At 48.1% G+C, this 22,439-nt stretch overlaps 1 protein-coding gene across 2 annotated transcripts in view; it reads left to right on the forward strand.

The window, feature by feature from the left end:
- The window catches only part of LOC135899832 (calmodulin-B-like), a 146,280-nt gene that overhangs the window by 104,560 nt on the left and 19,281 nt on the right, over window positions 1–22,439 (forward strand). The window contains exon 2 of one of the 2 annotated variants that reach the window (XM_065429193.1): window positions 18,012–18,045. The exons of the other annotated variant lie outside the window; for it this stretch is intronic. Within the exon in view, the coding sequence (XP_065285265.1) occupies window positions 18,012–18,045 (34 nt within the window). The remainder of the gene's footprint in view (window positions 1–18,011; window positions 18,046–22,439) is intronic. 2 annotated transcript variants of the gene reach the window in all.

Consider the following 22,439-nt stretch of genomic DNA (forward strand, 5'->3'; position numbering starts at 1 on the left):
AAACCCGCCGTGGTTGCTCAGTGGCTATGGTGTTGGGCTGCTAAGCACGAGATCGTGGGATCGAATCCCAGACCCGGCGGCCGCATTTCGATGGGGGCGAAAACACCCGTGCGCTTAGATTTAGGTGCACGTTGAAGAAACCCAGGTGGTCGTATCGTATCGTCCTGGCCTCGTATCGGTCTTGGCCTCGTATCGTCCTGTATCACTGACGTCGTGCGTGGCTAAGCTTATGGAGAAGCTGGCAAGTAAGCGTTTATCTTGGTGGCTCGAAGATAGAAGGGCTCTGCGAACATGCATGACTGGATTCCGAACAGGTTTAAGCGCGCAAGACAGCGTCTTGGACTTGATAAGCCATATTGAACATCATAGAGCTTTCGGCCTTTCAACACTAGTTATTTTCCTAGACGTATCAAAGGCTTATGATACCATCCTTCAGAGCTCAATACTAAATAGTTTGCAGGCCATGGGCGTACAGGGTTATCTTCTGCGCTTCATTCACTCATTTATCAGTGATCGGAAAATTCAAGTGCGGTTAGGAAGTACCACAAGCACCGAAAGGGTGGTATCGCGAGGTGTACCTCAAGGAAGTGTTCTTTCCCCAACGCTCTTCAACGTTGCAATGGCTGGTCTTCCCGCTGAAGTGCAAAAACATTGCAGGCATGTCCATATGTCGATATACGCGGACGACATCTGTCTTTGGTTAACCGGATATCAACACAAGCGTTTAGCTCTGATAGCTCGACAGGGATTACTTTCAGTTCAAAATTACCTTCAAGGTGTGGGGTTGACTCTCTCGGTGGAAAAATCTGGCTTCATAATGTTTCCAGGTAGAGGAAGAAGGTATGCGCGGCTGAAGATAGACCTTAATCAATCTTGTCTTCGACAATTTAAACACAAGCGCTTTTTGGGCGTCATTATCGACTACCGCCTACAGTGGCGACGAGCTGTGGACTCGGTTGTGACATCGATATCTTCGCGTCTCAATGTAATCCGTAGAGTTGCAAGTGAGCAATTGGGAAATCACCCTTCTTCAATGATCAGGTTGCACGATGCACTAGTGACGAGTCGAATAATGTATCAGCTCCCTTTAATTTCCCCATCGATATCACAGCTGGAACGACTTGAGGTTCTGCACAGAAAGGGCCTAAGAAGGGCTCTTGGCGTTCCGCAGACTGCTCCTAACAATGCAGTACTTTATGAATCTCTATCGAGACCTCTTAGCTTAGTCGCTTCACAAAGGTTATTGATGCAAATTGGCCGCCTCAAACAGACGGCAGCTGGCCGAGCCGTTCTACAGCGCCTTCAAAAGAGATCCGAGTCCCGAGCGTACTTGGCCCTTAATACTCTTGGTTACCTGGGTCTTGACGCTAGAGGTCGAATTAAGAGGTCGAAACCACCTTGGTCTTTCGCGAGCCTCGATAGTTCGTTGGCAGTTCCTCACGTTCGTGCTAAGCGGAGTTCTCCTTTGGCAGCAACGCGTTCGCTCGTACTGGAACATCTTGAAACGGAATATGCACGTCACCTTCAAATTTTTACTGATGGCTCTGTGGACAAGGTCAGAGGATCTAGTGCAGCTGCTTTTCACATTCCCTCTTTGAACTTTGATTGGTCCGTTCGCTTCACTGCAGTCGTGTCCTCCACAACGGCCGAAAGCGTTGCCATTGAGGCAGCTCTCAAAAAGCTACGGTTTTGTACGCCTCAACCTGTGGTCATTCTTACAGATTCGAAATCCGCCCTTCAAAGGTTAGAGCACGGATTCCCTACTGATGCCTTATCTCTAAGCTCCCTACGTTCGGTGCTAAATCTCAGTGTCAAAGGCTTCTCCATACGATTCCAATGGGTGCCATCACACATAGGTATCATAGGCAACGAGATGGCGGACAGCCTCGCCCATAGAGCGCTGTCTGGGAATCCTTCGAGAAAAGTGCCTCAAGAAGACGGGAGACTCTTCAGAGAAGCGGTGTCGTGCCACTTCAGTTCTTTGTGGAGCTCACCTCACAAGCCATGTGTGATCAAGGGTCTCCAAAGAAACCAAGCAACCTTACTGCTACGCATTCGCACGGGCTCTGCTCGTACCCCTGCGTGGATGTTTAAGACTGGCCTGGCGTTATCACCATTATGTTCAACGTGTGGTGTGTGTGGTGACATTGAACATTACCTAATGTGCTGTACTGAGTATAACGCGGAAAGGAGGGTGTTATTCGGGTCTCTCAAGAACACAGGACTTCCTCACAGTTCGCTTCAGGACATAGTTTTCCCGCGCGGGAACCGGTTGTGTAGGAAGGAGGTCTCTCGCCTTCTGTTAAATTACCTACAGGACACGGATTTGGCTTCAACATGGTCAACTGAGGAGTGAACATTTGTAATTGGGAGGTCTGTGTCGGATTACGTGATTTAATTATTTTAAGTGTCGCTACGGTGGAGCAATTGCCGGCAGCAACTGCAAGGCTAGTCCCACCAGTAGCCTACAACAACTCAACTCAACTCAACCAGGTGGTCGAAATTTCCGGAGTCCTCCACTACGGCGTGCCTCATAACCAGAAAGTGGTTTTGTCACGTAAAACCCCACAATTTAATTTTTTTAGATCGCTTTCAAGATACGCAATACGCCGTGGAATACGCAGTACAATGCCGCCCCCTCTCTCTTCCCCTCCCCCTAGCAAGCGCGCGACGGAAGACGGCGCGCTTCATTGCGCGCGCGATGTTTTACTCGCACACTTTCGCGTACTTTTACTCGCACACACAGCATACGGCGAGCGGCAACGGTTCCATCGTCCTCGGACTTTTTCCGGAACATCACGGGCACGCCGACGGCAAAAATTTGTTTGGAGTGTCCATATACTGGCTATCCCAATAATAATAATAATAATAATAATAATAATAATAATAATAATAATAATAATAATAATAATAATAATAATAATAATAATAATAATAATAATAATAATAATAATACGATATTCGAGGCGCAATAACACTTATTCCAGGGCACGATTTGCATCAAGCAGACAAAAGAAATCTTCCAGGTTGGATCCTTTATTTTGTTTAATTTATTAATTAGAAAGCATTATATGGCTCGTGAACAGGAAAATCCAGTGGCGTGGCCGAAGATTGTACAATAAGTCACGTGGACTCAGAGAATCGCTTGTGCCACTGCTCGCGCGTTCGTCGTGGTCGTCTTCCACAGCTTGCTCCGATGCCGCTTATCATGCTAGCGTTCCCATACTGCCCCTGCGAAGGCACTGACCGCACTGGCCACCTGGCAGTCGGTGGGTGGGTTCTGTCGTGCGCTCCGATGGACGAACCTTCGACTTCTCAATCAGTAGCTGCGCCCGGCTCCTTTAGACGTTCACACAGTTCGCGAATGAGGCTTCGTCACGTGATGCGAAAAATGAGAGAAAGACAGCGGGAAAACAATGTCATTACGTTTCGTAAAACGAGTCGTCATCGTGAAGACGTCGCATTGATTTCGCATTCGTACACGTAGCCAGGCCTAATTGCCCTTCAGTTCGCGGTAATGTACGACGGGCAAACTGCCAATGGAGCCGAATCTGTACTGACGGCTACAATATGATATCACGAGAAGCCCCCGCACTTGCTCCGACTAGTCCAAAAATTTTGTCTTTATATCTAATTTGCGTTATGAACAACATTAATGCAGAAATTTACAGAAAATAATTTTTAAGGATTGTTTATATCTTTTAAATTAACAGCTTCCAAGGCAAGGCAAGTATGCCTGAAACTATATGTTTCGATTCAAAACGTCTATCAGTATGGTCAGCATAGGGGGTCGCTTGCTAAAACCTCATGTAACGAAAACGCAATACTTATACTCCTTTCCATACTTAGCAGTCAGCGTTTTCGGGGCTAGAGAGACTTTTGCAGTGACTTCGTTCGCATTTGGAAATAGTTCGATGTTTTTTAAGGCGGAAGCCTTTCTTGGCTCATGGTGAAGTTTGTTTCAGCAAACCTAACCGCCGGAATATAGCCGGAGTGTCCGCCGAACCGTCATCACGCCATATGAAGACAGTTTAAAGAATGAAAAATGGTTGATAAAAACAGTTAGTCAGTGATAACGTTAGATTAGAAATTGTTAGAGGTTAATAATGACTAGTAATGCCTAGCAATGACAACTAATGGCTTGTAATGACTACTAATAACTTGTAATAACTTCTAATTACTCCGACATTACCAATATGTCTAACGATGGCTTGTAATGACCACAATTGATTAGAAACGACTAGAAATGTCTGGTAATGAGTAGTAATGACTAAAATGGCTCCTAATGACTCGTAATGACTACTAACGAATTACCATTATGACTAACGACGGCTTGTAATGACCACATTTGATTACAAATGACTAAAAATGCTTACTAGTGAGCAGTAGTAACTATAATGACTGAAATTACTTGTAATGACTAGTAATCAGTATGAAATGACCAATATGTCTAACGACGGCTTGTATTGACCACAATTGATTAGAATGACTAAAACTGCTTAGTAACGACCAGTAATGACTGATATGACTTGTAATGACTGCTAATGACTACGAAATTACCAATATGTCTAACGACGAATTGTAACTACTACAATTGATTAGAAATGACTAAAAATGCTTAGTAATGACCAGTAATTATTAATAATGCATGATATTACTTGTAATTGCTAGTGGTGACTTAGATATGGCCAACACGCTAACGACGGCGCGTAATGACCATATTTGCTTAAAAAATGACTAAAAATAATTACTAGTGAGCAGCAATGACTAATAATGACTAAACGAAGCGAATAATAAGAAGAGGAAGAGTAGGCTTTCGCCGTTCACCTTTTAGGAGCGATCTTAAGAGACCCTGTAATTTTTTTTCCCACATTTGAGCGCAACTGTTTTTTTATTGGGATAGCAATTACGCGGACACTGTCGGCTTCACCGTCGGCGTCGCTGTGAGGTTTCATATTAGTTAAAACGTGTGAGCACGAGCCGGCGAACGTAGCTCAATCTCGCCTGCGCGGGCGAGGAACGCGGCCCAGGTGCGTGCTCTTTCCTGTCGCGCGCGGGGCAGGGGGGTCAGGCGAGGAAATAATAATAATAATATTTGGGGTTTTACGTGCCAAAACCACTTTCTGATTATGAGGCACGCCGTAGTGGAGGACTCCGGAAATTTTGACCACCTGGGGTTCTTTAACGTGCACCTAAATCTAAGCACACGGGTGTTTTCGCATTTCGCCCCCATCGAAATGCGGCCGCCGTGGCCGGGATTCGATCCCGCGACCTCGTGCTCAGCAGCCCAACACCGCAGCCACTGAGCAACCACGGCGGGTAGGCGAGGAAAGCGCGGCATTCTTCTCTGGCGGCTGCTAAGGTGCCTCGATGTCCTCTTCGCCCGCCGCTCCGTACGGAGTGGAGACAACCGCGGCGTCTACCGCGGCGGTGGCCACGCGAGTAGGCTGTTTCACACGGCGCGATTTTCAGTCGGCGACAGAGCGAATTCCGTCGCTCAGCGACCGACGCGACTGTCGCGTGCTCTCCGCGACTGGATTCCGACAAGTTGGTCGCCGAGTCGCAGCGATCGGCGCGATGTGTGACGAAACAAAGCGCCGTCGAAATAGACGCTTTCCTGTTTTACCGCGCGTTAGTAGCTTTGTCAGGCAATGCCGCGAGCCAGTTTTAGTTATGTTTTAATAAGGCACACCCACGTGCGCCTGGGGCTTAGGAGCTTCATAAACATTTTTATTTTCTTCCGCTTACACTATTCGTTTAAAAGGAGAAGCTGCACGCTATCCAGGTCGGTAGAAGGACGCCGCTTCAACATAAGGCACGTATCCAGTTGATCACCACCGTCGTCAACCTCTACATCGCTAGAAATTGTGCCAGCTGCTTATACATGCACACTAAATAGCAGCTTGTTCTTCTGCAAAAGCGGAACAACAAGCCCTTAGATTGTGCGCATGTCGCCATTGGCTTCCGCCAAACCCGACGACTTGCATGGTCTCTGCATGACACTATGATTGGCGTGACAGTAGATGGCGAACTGACGGTCCCGAAAAAGAAAAGAAAGAAAAAGCGAGTAAGATGTAATTAGACTAAATATGTCACATTTCGCTTCCACAAAACTTAGTGTTACGATCACTGACACCGTTAAAAACAGACTCGCTCGATAGAAACAAATTCAGTTACGAGTCCACGACTGCTTCTCATATTTCTCGGTTTACAGAATGCAAGGCTCCCCCTTAATTAAGTCTTCCTGCAACGTCGATACCGACGGCTATGTGTTTCATTAAGTGACCCGCTTGGAGTAGCATTCTAGGCTAACCGCCGGGCGAACCTCTCCGGCAGTGAGTGAGTGAGTGAGTGAGTGAGTGAGTGAGTGAGTGAGTGAGTGAGTGAGTGAGTGAGTGAGTGAGTGAGTGAGTGAGTGAGTGAGTGAGTGAGTGAGTGAGTGAGTGAGTGAGTGAGTGAGTGAGTGAGTGAGTGAGTGAGTCTGTCTGTCTGTCTCTTTCTTTCTTTCTTTCTTTCTTTCCCCCGTGGTTAATAACATTTCATCAGGAAATCAACGGCGCCACTTTTTATTAACACCATAGTTGCTATTATGCATGTCCTTCTTTACACCTTTCCTCTTGTTGTCCTCCTTTGCCTAAGATGCCTAGTTGATTTTTTTGTTATTTTTTAACTACAAAATTAAATGGCAACTTATCTCACATCACGTGCCCTACTATACAACACCGACGGCGGATCGAGCTGTAAGCGTCGAGTTCACTTTTTTTACTATTCCGAAAGTGTTCCCTATATCGCAGATGGTGTAACCAACGCGCCCTTGAACCGAGTCTCTCTAACGGCGAGGCTAAGCGTTATCATCGTTGACGTCGTAGAAGCAACACCACCGCCGTCCTTCGCAAGCGCCCCGACATGCTTACAGGCTTCACCCAACGCGCTCTTATAAAGTCCAACGAACTTATCTTGCACAAATCTATACGCGCTCTTACAACGCCCGAGAGCGGGGACCCCAAGCGCGCTTTCGGAACAAATCCAAAAGAGCCGGACTGCATGCAGACCGGGCTCCTGGGTCTCTTTCGCAGCCCCGTTGCGTCAGACCCGGGACGGTCTACGGCACGGCTCGCCCCCATTGATCAGAACCCCCGCCCCCACCACCTCCCTCCCTTCGCCGAGCGAGCCGCCGCAGAGTAATCAGAAACACACCCAGACGAGCGGGCGCCAACTGCAAGTAAACGTACACGCTCGAACGAAGACACCACGCAGCGAGAGAGAGAGAGATCTGGGGCCAGCGCATCTGCATAACGCATAAGTAAAGATGACCCCCCTGCCGCTAGCTGTAGGTGAGAGACGGTGGCCCGAGACGCAAAGCCCGGGCACACGCATACCCGCCTGCACCTCGCGGGGCGTTTACGTCGAGATTAGCGCGCCGGTTGCCGCCACCGCCGGGGGGGGGGGGGGCGGCTTCGATCAGGCGTCAAAACCTCGTTAGTCCCGAGGGCGTGCGGAGAAGCGGGCTATCCGGGGGTGCGTGCGTGTGTATCGGCTTGCCTTTGAGCGCGCGCACCGCAGTCGAGCCCGCGTGTTTGCTTGTGCGTGATGAACGAGGGCTGGCGAAAGGCTCTCGTCGAGGAGGCGGTTGCAGCGAAGAGAGCGACGGCTCGCGGGCGTCCGTTTTTCAACAACCCCAGTGCCGCGCCGGCTGTGCTTTCTTTCCTTTCTTTCTTTTCTTTCTCTTTTTTTTTTGCTTTTCTGTGGTTGTTGATTCGCAACAATGCGGCTATAACAAGGACCCGCAATCGCACATGCACGCGCACAAAATTGTTATTAGGCTGTAACTGTCCGTTAGTCAAAACAGGTATGCATCAGCCTATCGGGATTCGGGCATTTATTTTACATCACTGCGTAGAAGTTAGGTCGTCCCAAGCAGGAGAGGTTACTCAAGATACATTTGTGAGCACTTTTCAAACAACACACAGGTCGGTAGATCGTAAAAAGCGCAATAGCACTTTAACTTACGCACTTTAACTGGAACGCCTTTTGTGTGTGTGCCTCTATGTGTGCGTCTTTTTTTCCCTTTTTTTAGCGTTTTCCTCTCTGTCATCTTTCTAACCCCTATCCCCCATCCCCAGTGTAGGGTAGCAAACCGGAGACTCATATCTGGTTAACCTCCCTGCCTTTCCTCTTCATTCTGTCTCTCTTCCTTTCAAACAACAAAACATTATTACACTCAGTAGACGCAGGTATAGGGAATCCCGTAGCTCAACAGTGCTAGGGAAAAAAATTTTTTTTGGAAAACGATTTGCTCTAGCATGCAAGTACGGGCGTGCATCCATGCTATCTTTAAAAAAAATATTTATGCCTTAAGGGTCGCAATGGGACATAACATGAGAGGTACGTCCATGATCTTTCCGCGACGACCATTTTGGTGGAACAGGCACTTATTCCGTTCCAGACATGTTTTAGACTGATATAGCTGATAAAGAAACATAGGCTATGCTATATTCCGCTGTACTTGCTATGGTTGCGACATTAATTAGCGAAGGCGGACGAATAACGGCGACCGGGCTCTTGCGAACTGGAAGCTTTGTTAAATTCGGCCCTAGCTTCACCTATACTGCGGGAGGCATTGACACGTCTAGAGCTGCCGAGATGCGTGTAGAGGGAAAAATTGGAGTAAACAAAATGAGAAACCCACGTGTGTCTGCTTAGAGATAGAGAGCAAGGAAGCATAAACCATACTTAGGACGACGTCGTAGTCGCGCAAAGCTACGCACTTGTAGGCGATGTATCGTCCTTCTAAATTACGAGCGGAAGGGGTACGACGGAATTGCCACACGTGAGGGGGACGCGTCGACGTTATATGCGCTTGTGTATACGCAACCAAAGAAAGGAACTCGCAGCCCGCTTTGCCTGTCTTTGACAACTCGTATACCTTCCTTGTTGTCAGCCCTATACGTCGCGACACATGCAGTAATGACGAGAAACTCGCATACCTTGTGTGTGTCTGCCCGTGCTATACATGGTGCAGAGAGGCAAATGAGCTGCGCAGAGCTGGTCAACAAGGCACCAAGCATCTTGTTTACCTGGCCTAGAAACTCGCTGCTTCTATCAGGCTGTGATTACAGACAATTAAAAAAAACAAGGTGGCCATTCTGGGAACAGTATAATTAATCTTAGCTGATAGATCACCTTAAACCGTCAACTAAAGGGAATATATGAGTATGTCTGTTTTTCCATGAACTAAAATTCGTTGCGAGTGTCAGCTACTGTGGTCGACCCGTTAGTTGGCGCGTTTAAGAGCGTGCCCAATAGAAGACGAGCAATAGCCCATCTGCTCCGTCAAATCCTTTAAAAAAGGACATCGGTCGACTAGCGTGAAAAGGGAGGAGACCGCATTTGCAGTACTCACTATTTCGTCATACCGCACTAAGAAACAGAGAGCGATAGAAAGAGGAGCGGCATTAACGGGTTCAGGGCCTCAGTCCTCCAGGTCGATTGACAGAAAGGATACTTCTGTGGCGCTGAAGATCCAAGCGCGCAGGTACATATATAGCGTTATCCAAGAGTTGTTGATTCGTTTAGCGATCTGATCGACCGATCGCAATGGCACGGGCCTATGCCAGGGTGCATTCCCGTCTGCCTAAATAGCGCGCTGGTCGCAGCCGTTGTTGAATCGACGAAGAGCGCCGCCGCCCCTTTCGCCGACGCCCGCTTCCGTTTTTACCGTCCACTTCGCCACGTTCGAATGCGGGTCACGCGGCGAGCTTACGCACATCGTGACTATTCGAGAACGCGTAGCGGCAATTTGCAAGCGCGCCGGCCACGGCGAACACGCCCCCTATTTTCTGCCTAAAAAGTGACGGCGCACGCCGACAGCGTGGCGCGCGGTCGTGAAGAAACTCTCGTGCGAAATGAACAAAATACACACGAAACGTCCCAAGCCGAGCAGCAGGCCGCGCGGAGAAGTAGGGAGGGGGGCACCGGCGTTTTCAATTCGCGCCGCCTACTTGTCATGGCGCGCGCGTCGCTCACGCGAAGGTGGCGCTCCGTCGCCACCGCTGGTTGGCGCGACCCGAGCTCAAACGCTCAAACGCCAAGAGCGGGGTTGGCCTCGGGTGAGGACAAACAGAACAAAGGCGAGGCAGACGAACGACTCCTCAAAGTCGCTCGAAAGAAGTAGCGAAACATGTGCTCCAGACTAGAAAGTAAGAGAGAAAGAGCTAAAACAGTCGGTAAGGGAGAGAACTTGTGGCGAGAATGGGAGGTGATAGACAAAGAAAAGAGGCAGAGGTGGGCGAGAGTTTTGAAATTAACAACGGCAACTACATCAATCACGTATTAAAAGAGACCGTGACAGCTTTCTTGGGTGAAGATTGGGAAGAAGAAGTTTATGAAGAAAGGAGTGACGAAGACACTAATGAACACCGCAAGAAAGCACAGAGAAGAGCAAAAAACATCAGCGGTGCGGGCGATGGAGCTAGAAAAAAAAAAGAAGGAATGAAATGTAAAGAAAACGGGAAGGGGTGGGAAGAGGCGCGATGCATGGACTACGAAAACAAGAAGATGCGACGAAAAGGCAACGAACAAAGTTTGCAGAACCGAGGAGGAGGATGATGCAGACGGAGGGGAAGGGGGGGGGGCACCATGCCGCCGCGTTTCTGAAACAAGAGCCGAGATAAAAACTTGCCAGGAATAAGCGCCGAGCGAAAAGCCTAAGCGAAAAACAAGACACTCGCAGTCGGAAAAGGGGGAGAGTCGGGCGCGAAGAAGGTGCCACGTGTGTGAATTGAAGAAGAAACAGGGGGGAAGGGGACGAGGAGAGGGAGGGGGGGGAGGGGGGCGTTCCGTGTTTAGCAACACGCAGCCGCCGTCGCAGCCACGGTCGAAGGGGTTTTGAGCCACGGCCGACCGGCGAGATGCTGCTGCTGCTGCAGCGAGTGCCAGGGACGAGTTCTTGTAGAGCTATAGTTGCCGCGGTGCCCGAGAAGCGCCGCCGCTATCGCCGGTGTGTGCTCGAATAAAATTTAAAAAAAAAGATCAGAGATTGCTCCGGCTCTGCACCCGTTCCCTTCTCATTCCCCCATCCATCATCGTACCTCTTCTCCCCTTTCATCTCACCCTGCGCAGAGTAGCAGGCCAAAGCGCAACAGGACAGGCCAGCCACCGTGCCTCGTGGAGACTCCTATAAAAATTTACCGGAGGGAACTGTGGGGGCGCTAGTAACCACGTATAAGCTGCATGCATGGCTGGTTCAGCCGTGTGGGGACGGGCGGGGTTGCCATTCCGGACATTAATTAAACTAAGTTAAATTAAATTTACGAGCAGCTAGCACGTTCGGTTGGGGCACCCTTTCTCTGGCTGTAATCTCGAAAAGGCTCCTCATGGCTGCAAACCGAGTTGGAACGCGGTAGGAGCCAGTCGAATGTACCATATATGGTCTGTCCGTCCGTCCGTCCGTCCGTCCGTCCGTCCGTCCGTCCGTCCGTCCGTCCGTCCGTCCGTCCGTCCGTCCGTCCGTCTGTCTGTCTGTCTGTCTGTCTGTCTGTCTGTCTGTCTGTCTGTCTGTCTGTCTGTCTGTCTGTCTGTCTGTCTGTCTGTCTGTCTGTCTGTCTGTCTGTCTGTCTGTCTGTCTGTCTGTCTGTCTGTCTGTCTGTCTGTCTGTCTGTCTGTCTGTCTGTCTGTCTGTCTGTCTGTCTGTCTGTCTGTCTGTCTGTCTGTCTGTCTGTCTGTCTGTCTGTCTGTCTGTCTGTCTGTCTGTCTGTCTGTCTGTCTGTCTGTCTGTCTGTCTGTCTGTCTGTCTGTCTGTCTGTCTGTCTGTCTGTCTGTCTGTCTGTCTGTCTGTCTGTCTGTCTGTCTGTCTGTCTGTCTGTCTGTCTGTCTGTCTGTCTGTCTGTCTGTCTGTCTGTCTGTCTGTCTGTCTGTCTGTCTGTCTGTCTGTCTGTCTGTCTGTCTGTCTGTCTGTCTGTCTGTCTGTCTGTCTGTCTGTCTGTCTGTCTGTCTGTCTGTCTGTCTGTCTGTCTGTCTGTCTGTCTGTCTGTCTGTCTGTCTGTCTGTCTGTCTGTCTGTCTGTCTGTCTGTCTGTCTGTCTGTCTGTCTGTCTGTCTGTCTGTCTGTCTGTCTGTCTGTCTGTCTGTCTGTCTGTCTGTCTGTCTGTCTGTCTGTCTGTCTGTCTGTCTGTCTGTCTGTCTGTCTGTCTGTCTGTCTGTCTGTCTGTCTGTCTGTCTGTCTGTCTGTCTGTCTGTCTGTCTGTCTGTCTGTCTGTCTGTCTGTCTGTCTGTCTGTCTGTCTGTCTGTCTGTCTGTCTGTCTGTCTGTCTGTCTGTCTGTCTGTCTGTCTGTCTGTCTGTCTGTCTGTCTGTCTGTCTGTCTGTCTGTCTGTCTGTCTGTCTGTCTGTCTGTCTGTCTGTCTGTCTGTCTGTCTGTCTGTCTGTCTGTCTGTCTGTCTGTCTGTCTGTCTGTCTGTCTGTCTGTCTGTCTGTCTGTCTGTCTGTCTGTCTGTCTGTCTGTCTGTCTGTCTGTCTGTCTGTCTGTCTGTCTGTCTGTCTGTCTGTCTGTCTGTCTGTCTGTCTGTCTGTCTGTCTGTCTGTCTGTCTGTCTGTCTGTCTGTCTGTCTGTCTGTCTGTCTGTCTGTCTGTCTGTCTGTCTGTCTGTCTGTCTGTCTGTCTGTCTGTCTGTCTGTCTGTCTGTCTGTCTGTCTGTCTGTCTGTCTGTCTGTCTGTCTGTCTGTCTGTCTGTCTGTCTGTCTGTCTGTCTGTCTGTCTGTCTGTCTGTCTGTCTGTCTGTCTGTCTGTCTGTCTGTCTGTCTGTCTGTCTGTCTGTCTGTCTGTCTGTCTGTCTGTCTGTCTGTCTGTCTGTCTGTCTGTCTGTCTGTCTGTCTGTCTGTCTGTCTGTCTGTCTGTCTGTCTGTCTGTCTGTCTGTCTGTCTGTCTGTCTGTCTGTCTGTCTGTCTGTCTGTCTGTCTGTCTGTCTGTCTGTCTGTCTGTCTGTCTGTCTGTCTGTCTGTCTGTCTGTCTGTCTGTCTGTCTGTCTGTCTGTCTGTCTGTCTGTCTGTCTGTCTGTCTGTCTGTCTGTCTGTCTGTCTGTCTGTCTGTCTGTCTGTCTGTCTGTCTGTCTGTCTGTCTGTCTGTCTGTCTGTCTGTCTGTCTGTCTGTCTGTCTGTCTGTCTGTCTGTCTGTCTGTCTGTCTGTCTGTCTGTCTGTCTGTCTGTCTGTCTGTCTGTCTGTCTGTCTGTCTGTCTGTCTGTCTGTCTGTCTGTCTGTCTGTCTGTCTGTCTGTCTGTCTGTCTGTCTGTCTGTCTGTCTGTCTGTCTGTCTGTCTGTCTGTCTGTCTGTCTGTCTGTCTGTGCGTGCGCGTGCGTGCGTGCGTGCGTGCGTGCGTGCGTGCGTGCGTGCGTGCGTGCGTGCGTGCGTGCGTGCGTGGAAGGGTCCGCGACGGGAATCCTTCCAACAAAAATTCTACAAGCGCTTATAGAAAACCACATCTTAGTTCTATAGGCCGGACGTTCGACGTCGTACGTTTCTGGCGAAATTCGCAGGCTTATGTCTACGCGTAGGAGAGGTCTACTGAGAGGCTTGTTGAATAGTGTACGGAAAGTATGGACCTATACCGATGGAAGTGGCAACGTCAAAGTAAACGTAAAAGATCTATGAGAGAGCCTGCGGATCTTCCCATTTGAATCTACCTGTTGGTAACGCCATAAACCCTTTGAAATGTTGAAGCAACGCGCTCAAAAGCAGAAGGAAAACGAGAGCAATTCTTTTTCACTCCTGCTTGCTGGACGGATGGATGTTATGAGCGTCCCCTTTGGAACGGGGCGGTGGGTTGCAACAACAACCTGTTGCTATTATACTGCCTAATGTCCTACCAAAGTTGAAAAAAAAAAAGAAAAAGAATACACGATGAACTCCCACAACCGAATTTCTTGACTCCCTATTGTGAACTTTGCTTTTGTACGTGTCCATTTTTTGTCGTTTCCCTTACTTTTCTTCCACCAACCTTCCAATTGCATCTTACTAATCTCTACTGCGGACAACAGTACTTGCAACAGTACTGAAAAACGCCTCCTAGCGCCCGCTTGCAAAGTGGGTGTACAGTCACAGAACCGCGATGACATCGGTTATGCCGCTCCATTTTACAATCCAATGCCTTTTTTTCGTCAGCAATAATTCACAACAAAGTAAATTGAACGACACACACCAGGTTCAATGAACGGAAGACTCAGCGAGCACTGGCTCGCAATTTTTTTTCCTTTCTTTAATGAAGTTTCTTCTTCTTCTTCTTCGCAAGAAAACAGCGACTTAAGCTCAGTAAATCACGAACTTTTACAATCAGCTGGCTGCAAGCAAAACTAAAACGTAGGAAACGTACGAGACTTTATCGACCATGAAGGCACATTTACATGTTTGCTACGCAGTTCTGCCGATGGTCGAACACGCGCCCATTCCTTTTGATGTGGTATATGCCTCGATGACAAACCGTACACTTGTATACCTGGTAATCGTACATCTGTACCCTGGTTTGGGCACCGTAACCTTTTCCGCGTGTCGTTGTGAACGGATACACCGCTGCGTCTGCGCAAGACACGAACGACTTCGTGTGTTGAATCGAGAAGCCAGGCCCTTTGCTCTATTCGTTTGGAACAGGAAACATCACCTCCATATTTATTTATTTATTTATTTATTTATTTATTATTACCTCAAAGGCCCCAACGTGGGGTATTACATGAGGGATGGGTAACCACTTCAGTGGAATATGGACTCAATGGCAGCCTTGAAATGATGTGGATTGGAGTGGTGCACGGCGTCGGCGGGAAGGTCATTCCAGTCCCGGGCAGTCTTCACAAAGAAAGAATGTAGGTGCGCAGTGGTCCGGGCAGGCGGAGGATACACAGATTTTTCATGACATAATCGGCAGGACTGACGGTGTGCTGGAATGATGGCTGAAGGACTAGGAGCAGAATGATAAAATTTGTGATAAAGACAGTCTGAAGACATGACGCCTTATATCTAGATTGGAATTTCCTGCTTTTAATTTTAGCTGAGAGACACTAGTATGGTAAGAATAATCAGAATAAATAAAGCGAGCTGCACGATTCTGAACTGCTTCTAGAGTGTTAGAAAGGGTGGTTTGGTGTGGGTCTCAAACATAGCATGCGTATTCTAACTTAGGTCTGACAAAAGTTAGATAAGTTAGTATCTTTAAGGATGGTGGTACGAAGCGCAAGTTGCGGCGGAAGTAACCAAGTGTGCGATTGGCTTCGTTGGTGATGTTCGTAATATGAGAGGACCAAGAAAGGTTATTTGAGAGAGTGAGGCCAAGGTACTTGCATGATTCCACTGATGAGATTTCCGAGTTGCAAAGAACGTACTTAGGAGTATGGTGAAGTTTCCGTCGATGAAAAGGTAGTAGTAAAGTCTTTGTAGTGTTCAGTGACATTAGCCACATGCTGCACCAAGAGGTAACTTTGTCGAGATCATCTTGCAATGCGTGGTTGTCGGTATCAGCTAGGATTGGGCGATAAATGACACAATCGTCAGCAAAAAGGCGAATGTTAGATGAAAGATTAGCCGGTAAATCATTAATATATATAAGGAATAGGAGGGGCCCGAGAACTGTGCCCTGGGGTACACCGGAGAGAACAGGGCTCTTAGAGGAGGAGTGGTTGTTAGCATACACAAACTGTTGTCTGTTAGTTAAGAAATTTCGGATCCAGTTCAAGACAAGGGGATTAAGGTGCAAGCGAGAAAGTTTTAGGAGGAGTCGTTGATGCGGAACTTTGTCAAAGGCCTTTTCGAAATCTAAAAAGAGGGCATCAACTGGGATATTTTGATCAAGGTTAGAGCTTATGTCATTTATAAAGAGAGCTAATTGGCTATCACAAGATAAACCTTTACGGAAGCCATACTGGTTAGGGTGGAAGAAACTGACAGATGTTAGGAATGTAGCGACGTGGGAGTAAAGCACATGTTCCATTAATTTAGAACAAACGCTAGTTAGAGAAATTGGGCGGTAGCTACTACATGATGATGAAGGACCTTTCTTTGGGACTGGGATAACCTTACCCACTTTCCAGTCATCCGGCACCACTCCTGATGATAAAGATTGCTGGAAAATGTGACATAATATCTCGCTTGTAACATATTTAGTATTTTTTAAGACTTTAGAATTAATACCATCGATGCCAGGTGAAGACGACAGCTTTAAGGAATCAATGCATTTCCTGATTCCATCAGAACTGAAGGTGATTGCGGGCATTGTATCGTAACTGAAAAATGGGAATTCAGGAAGTTCACCTTTAGGCTCATTCGTAAACACGGAAGAGAATGCATGATTAAGCGCTTCGGCGATTTCGTGATCAGGAATAGGCCTATTTTTCTCGTCGCACAGAGCAAGTGCGACGAGAAAAATATATGACGAACCTACCGTCTACGCATGCTTCAAGCCGTGATAAACAGGAAGAGCGTTTGGCAATCAGGCATGCACACTTCTCCAAACATCACCAAAAAAACGAAAAACAAAAAAAAGCAGATTCGTTACTTTTCGCTACTTCGTCACAAGCGAATTCGCAGTTACGTCGCTCGAGTAACCCGCTGTATTTAACCCTGGTTACATTTGGTTACAGAAATTTTGTGATAAGGCGGGAAGACAAGATTGTATCTAGCTGAGCCAATACCAGGGGCTACGGCGCTATTCTTTTTTTATCACGTTTGAATGACCTGAAGAAAAAAACACTGACTGCAGGCTTGACATACTACAGGTTATACATCTTACAGAAATTTAAGCTTATTGTATAACTATTGCAATTCATTATTCCTTGGACTTTTTCAGAACTTCAGTCCAAAGCGTCTTTGTTTGGAGATTTTTGGCTATCAGTCATTCTTCAAGTTGACTTGCAAATGTCGGCTAGCCGTACGTAATCATCGATTTAACTAAAAGGCTTCGCTCCGCATCACTCGCATCTGGCTAAATCGACTGGCTTACTCTGCTAAGAAAAATGTTGCCAAGAACTGGCGCTATACATTTGGACGGATGTATAAACACCCGATCTTTTAAGTGAAAACGTTCCTGTTGTAACCAATGACTGTCGGTATTAGATATAATTTCAGAAGTTCTAGGATTTCTTCTACCAAGATGCTGCTTTTTTTTTCTTTTTACAAACATTCAGTCCGTAATGTACCTACTCACGCCTTAACAAGGCTTTGTATTGAAGGGGATGGAAACACTCTTCAAATGCCAAAATAGCCTACTGGGTTTCGCTTATTCAGGAACTCTACAACAAGATTTGTACTTCAGACTTGGAGCCGATCGACTGATCCGCCATTTTGAAAATTTCGTGGAATATTTCGGTAAGCAGCGAATAACTAACTGACCATGCGAAGTTATTTACATTGTGGGCCACATTTCCGTTCTATGGCGTTTTTTGTATTTCCAAGTGGAAAAAGTTAGTGGCCACAAATCATGGCGAGAGTTGAGGTTAAGCCGAACACGTAACACATCGAGTTCGCGAGTGAGAAGTCGTTGACTGTGTGTACATGATCATATTGCAGAGAAGCACATAATTTTTTGTCAGCGAAATATTCGCTTCCATCCGCTCAACATGAATAAGAGTTGTCTTTTGAGTTATAACGTGTTAAACTCTCTGCCAGTAATCTCCCAACATCTCATCAGATTACCGGTAAACAAACCTGACCATTTAGGCGACGGTGATGCTCATCGTGTTGATAAGGAGTTCTAAACACAGCGAACTCGGCGTTAGCGTATGCTACGGGTTCTGCGCACAAAAGTGGCTGGATCCAGGACACGCAGCGAGGGCCTCTTAGTGAACGCAAGCCGCTTTCAATTTTGCAAATTATCGAACGTCTCAAATGGTGTCCCTCTCACGTTTCCTGCTGGCATTGGCGCTGTCTTGTTCACCGCGTAATAACAAACAAGTTTGCCAATTCTGTCTCACAAAATGTGCCGGAACACCATAATCTCGCACATCTGACCTGTTGTCTTTTGTATGTTTTCATTTTGCAGACGGAATACGGCCTGACGGAAGAGCAAGTCGCAGGTAAGCTGCAGAAATGCCATGTGCTTGCGCTCTGTCTGTACGTCTGCTCAGTGAGTGAGTGAGTGAGTGAGTGAGTGAGTGAGTGAGTGAGTGAGTGAGTGAGTGAGTGAGTGAGTGAGTGAGTGAGTGAGTGAGTGAGTGAGTGAGTGAGTGAGTGAGTGAGTGAGTGAGTGAGTGAGTGAGTGAGTGAGTGAGTGAGTGAGTGAGTGAGTGAGTGAGTGAGTGAGTGAGTGAGTGAGTGAGTGAGTGAGTGAGTGAGTGAGTGAGTGAGTGAGTGAGTGAGTGAGTGAGTGAGTGAGTGAGTGAGTGAGTGAGTGAGGCTAATATCATTCTAGAAGAGGCAGACGTTTACGAAAGAATAAATAAATACACAAATAAATAAAACGAAAGAAATATACGTGACACTCTGTATTGAGACCAAAACTAGCTCATATTGTTCCGTGACAAAAAAAAAATTCTGCACTGTGACCTTATATCATGTCGTCGCAACTGGATCAATTCTGACGTTACGACACCAACTCTTTGTCGTAGTTCCTAACTCCTTGTTGGCGTGCCAAGGCCAGTGCTCTCGTGACGGCAGAAGACGTAGTCACTTTAATGCGCAGCCAAACGAGTTCTTCACTATAGCATGAGAATGATTTCGTAATATGCGGCGAACGTGCGCTGACAAGCCACGGCAGTCAGCAGTCACTCCCGCGGGCCACTCGGTATTGGTGGGTGCTGTCTTTGTAGGAGGCCGCAATGGTCGATCGCTCTGGCACGTCCGCGCCAGCCTATTTGTACCAGACCTCTCTCACATCGTCCCAGTGTCGCTTATCGAGAACCGAACTGGAGTAAGAACTGCTGCCACTGTGTAATGCGAAAGTTGCCATAAACATCGCGCATAGAGCTACAGATTGAGTTGGAAAGAAAAAATTATTTCCAAGCGAGGAAAATGAAATAATAATAATAATAATAATAATAATAATAATAATAATAATAATAATAATAATAATAATAATAATAATAATGCAATGCTGTTCTGATAATCAAAAGACGAAAATTATGAGATATACTGCAACGTCTACTCTCCTGCGTACTCTTCAGCTGTTCAGCTGTTGTTCAGCTTGACGCACTAAGCTGGCGAGAAAGGAAAAAAGATAGCAAAAAAAAAGTTGCACTGCGCGCGCGCAGCTCAGCGCTTATTGGGAGTCGAGCAGCGCGCATATAAAAATAAATATGCATTTCGAGGACGTTAGCTGCAGACGCAAAAGCAAGTTTCCGAGCACAGTTCATGGGTCCTCGTAAAAAAGCGTACCGCTGACGAACACGCCGCAAGGGCGCTCCCTCCCCCTCTCTCTCTCTCTTCTTTTTTTTTCTTTAAGGAGCAAAATTTAAGAGCTTGTTTGCGAGTCGAATGCACCATGGTGCGCTGGCTTTTTCTCCGCAGTCTGCAGCTGACGTCTCAATCACTTCGCGGGCTCTCATTTTTTATTCTATGGGGTCGCGTTGTTTCATAAAGGGCGCGCGCGAGAACTGGCGTTTTTACCGCGGGCCGCGGCGAGCAATAAGCGAGATATTCGCCGCACCGCCTTCGAAGAACAAGCGTGTAATATGGATGAGGCGGCCCGCCCGCCCGCATGTACAACAACGGCAAAGTCAGCGTGCATGGTCCACGAGCCTGTAAGATACATGGAACGCAGGCGCGCGTGAGTATAGACGCTTAGCGAGAACGCCCGGCGCTGCCGCCCCGACCCGTATAACCACGGCGGCGAGGTCGTAACTTTGAATCATTGAACAGGAGGAGAAGGAGGCGGGGCTCGGAAAGCATCTCGCTTTGTCCGCTCGACTTTTCCGCGTCTTCTCGGGGTGATTCGCTCCCGCCCCCTTGTTTGCCCCGTCTGAGCATTGATCAAAAACGGAGCCGGCTTCTGGAATACATTGACGAAGGGGGCCACGAAGAAAGTGTGAAAAAATAAAGGAAAGTTTGCGATGTTTAGTCGTGTCGACGCGTGACCTTTCTGGTACCGCTGTCGCGTTCAATAGCAATCGCGAGGATGCGCGGGCGTCTTTCGTCAGCGACGTACTAGTTCGCGCGCTACAACTGACAGCTGTTACGCCCGCTTCCGCAGTGACGACGGAAAGTTAAAACTTTCGGTATTACGTAGATCCGTTGGCGGTTCCGCCATAGAATAGAGAAACATGGTTCCGCGTTGCCGAGGTCGCCTACTGCACGGCAAAAGAACGTTGGCGGAAGTGGGGCGAAGTTGGTTCGCTGCAGAAGAACAAGGGGGGGCAAGATCTGTTCCTGTGCCGCCTCGAAGCGCGATGGTGGCGAATCTGGCGGCGCGTTTTGAAGCGGCGCGTCCTTCGCGAGGCCAGAGACAAGGCAGAGCGCAAGGGCTTGGTGGGGGGGTAATCCGCTGATTGCGCCACAAGTCGCCGTTCCCTGCAAAACGCGACACGCTTGGCTCATCATATATGCCTGGGATATCCGCTATCGCTCGCGTTTGCCGTTAGAAGACGAATTCGATTTGCCCGAGTTAACCCACGTCCCTCAGATAATACGCTCAAAGCTGCTCGCGCCCGTCTACACTCCCAAAGTTGCTATGCAGGAAAAAAAAAAAGAAGAAAACGAAAGAGAGGAAGGAGGAACGGCAGAAATGGATTGTTTGCAGAGAACCCTAGCCAAACAACATGTTGTCGTTTAGAACTTGTTAACGACCCGGAAGCGACGGTTTGGCACTCTCGTCGAGCCTACGTTTTCAGGTCTGCTCCAAAACCATTAGACGGCTGGCTCAGGCGCTGCTATTGCAGAGTAGCTTCCATGGTTCGTCGTCTCCCTTGTTTTCGCATGCAAACGTGCGCAGCGTCGAGAAAGGCACCGTTTTGGCAGCGAGACCCGTCTCGCGCATCATTTTTCGCTCGTACCGTCTCCATTTTTTTTTTTTCGCATCTTCACCCGATTCCTTTTCACACATCCCTGGCTTGCGCAGGTACTCTGAGAGACCGGTTCCTTGAATTGCGACTGCTATACGGCTGCTTGCAGCTAATCATTCTCTGCCCTGTCTTCCTCTATCTCTCTCGCTATCCCCTTATCTTCCAGTTCCGCCATTCTAACACCAACTCTTTGAATACCAAGCGCCGACAGGACCTAAAAGCAGCGTCATAACTCTTTCCATGACTCTGTTTATCTTTCTTTCTCCAATTACTTCTTCTTTTCTTAATTAAAAAGCAACCTTCCTCTTCCGCCTCGAGCTCGTTCTAATCTCTGGAAGAGATCTTTCTGGCTGGGTCCCTCGACCTGGGCGGAGGCTGGGGTGCTGCTGCTTTTCTTGGAACGAACTCAACTTTCTCTCATCCTCGTCGCCTTTTCTGCTCACTCTCCTTCCACTTCCCTCTCTACATAACCTTACGTCACTGACTAACGTCATACAACGTCACGTCGCGCGGTATAAGCCGAGCTAATCCACTTTAAACTGACCTGTCAGGTCGCTCGACATCAATGCTTTTTCGCATTGCATTCATGTCAAAGGTGAAGCTAGCTTTAAAAGACAAGTTAGTGTTTTTATTATTATTATTTGTAGAATTTCAGGCTGTTAGGCCCGTGCGTCCGTTCGAGTTTTCCTCAACGTGGAATATTTTTTCCGAGCAGGGCACTCTCGCAAGACGCCGAACGGTAAGAGAAAACGCGCGAGCGGGACCTCCTATCAGATTACGGAAGCAGACACGCCAAGGTGCAATGTAAGCGCGACGGCTTCACTTAGCGTAATGCAAAATCGACAGTACTGGGAAACGGTAAGTCAGGTTAGGCTACTAGGTTGCCTATCTGCAGTCATAAATAAGTTATGTTTTCTGCGGCCAGAGACCTTGGATAAGCTACAGAAAGCAGCCCTAACGTGATCAAATGTACGCCGACGTGCCCCACCGAATTTTGCGCGCTAGCTTTTTGCGATGGCATAGGTTTCAGAAGCGTTCCGGCAACGAATGGCCCATAGACATTTCTTGCTGTTCGTTAAGGCAGAAGATAAATTACATTTTAAAACACTGAAAGGAACGTATTTGGTAACCTTCTTTTGCATTTTAGTGCAAGAAAGAGAGGGAAGAAACGGCAGCAAGGTTAACTAGTGTTTTCTTTAAGTTTGCTACCCTACACGTGGAAGGAGGGTAATGAAAGAAATCGAGGAAACAGAAGTTCGGCTTATCCGCCTGCACTAGACCAGGCACAGCGTTTCTACAGTCGGGCACTCAGGTTTTTTAGTAACTGAAGATTGGCACGCGTACGCCTTTTTCTGGGCTGATATCAGTGGTGAGGCCTAGCAGACGTACAAACAACCTGGCCTGCCAGCTCCTGAGTTACACTGATCCGTGGTATTTTGTTGCATCTGTTACGTCTGGATGCCTACCCCTTGCGT

Source organism: Dermacentor albipictus, chromosome 2 (assembly GCF_038994185.2).
Source record: "Dermacentor albipictus isolate Rhodes 1998 colony chromosome 2, USDA_Dalb.pri_finalv2, whole genome shotgun sequence".
In the NCBI taxonomy this organism is placed as follows: domain Eukaryota; kingdom Metazoa; phylum Arthropoda; class Arachnida; order Ixodida; family Ixodidae; genus Dermacentor; species Dermacentor albipictus.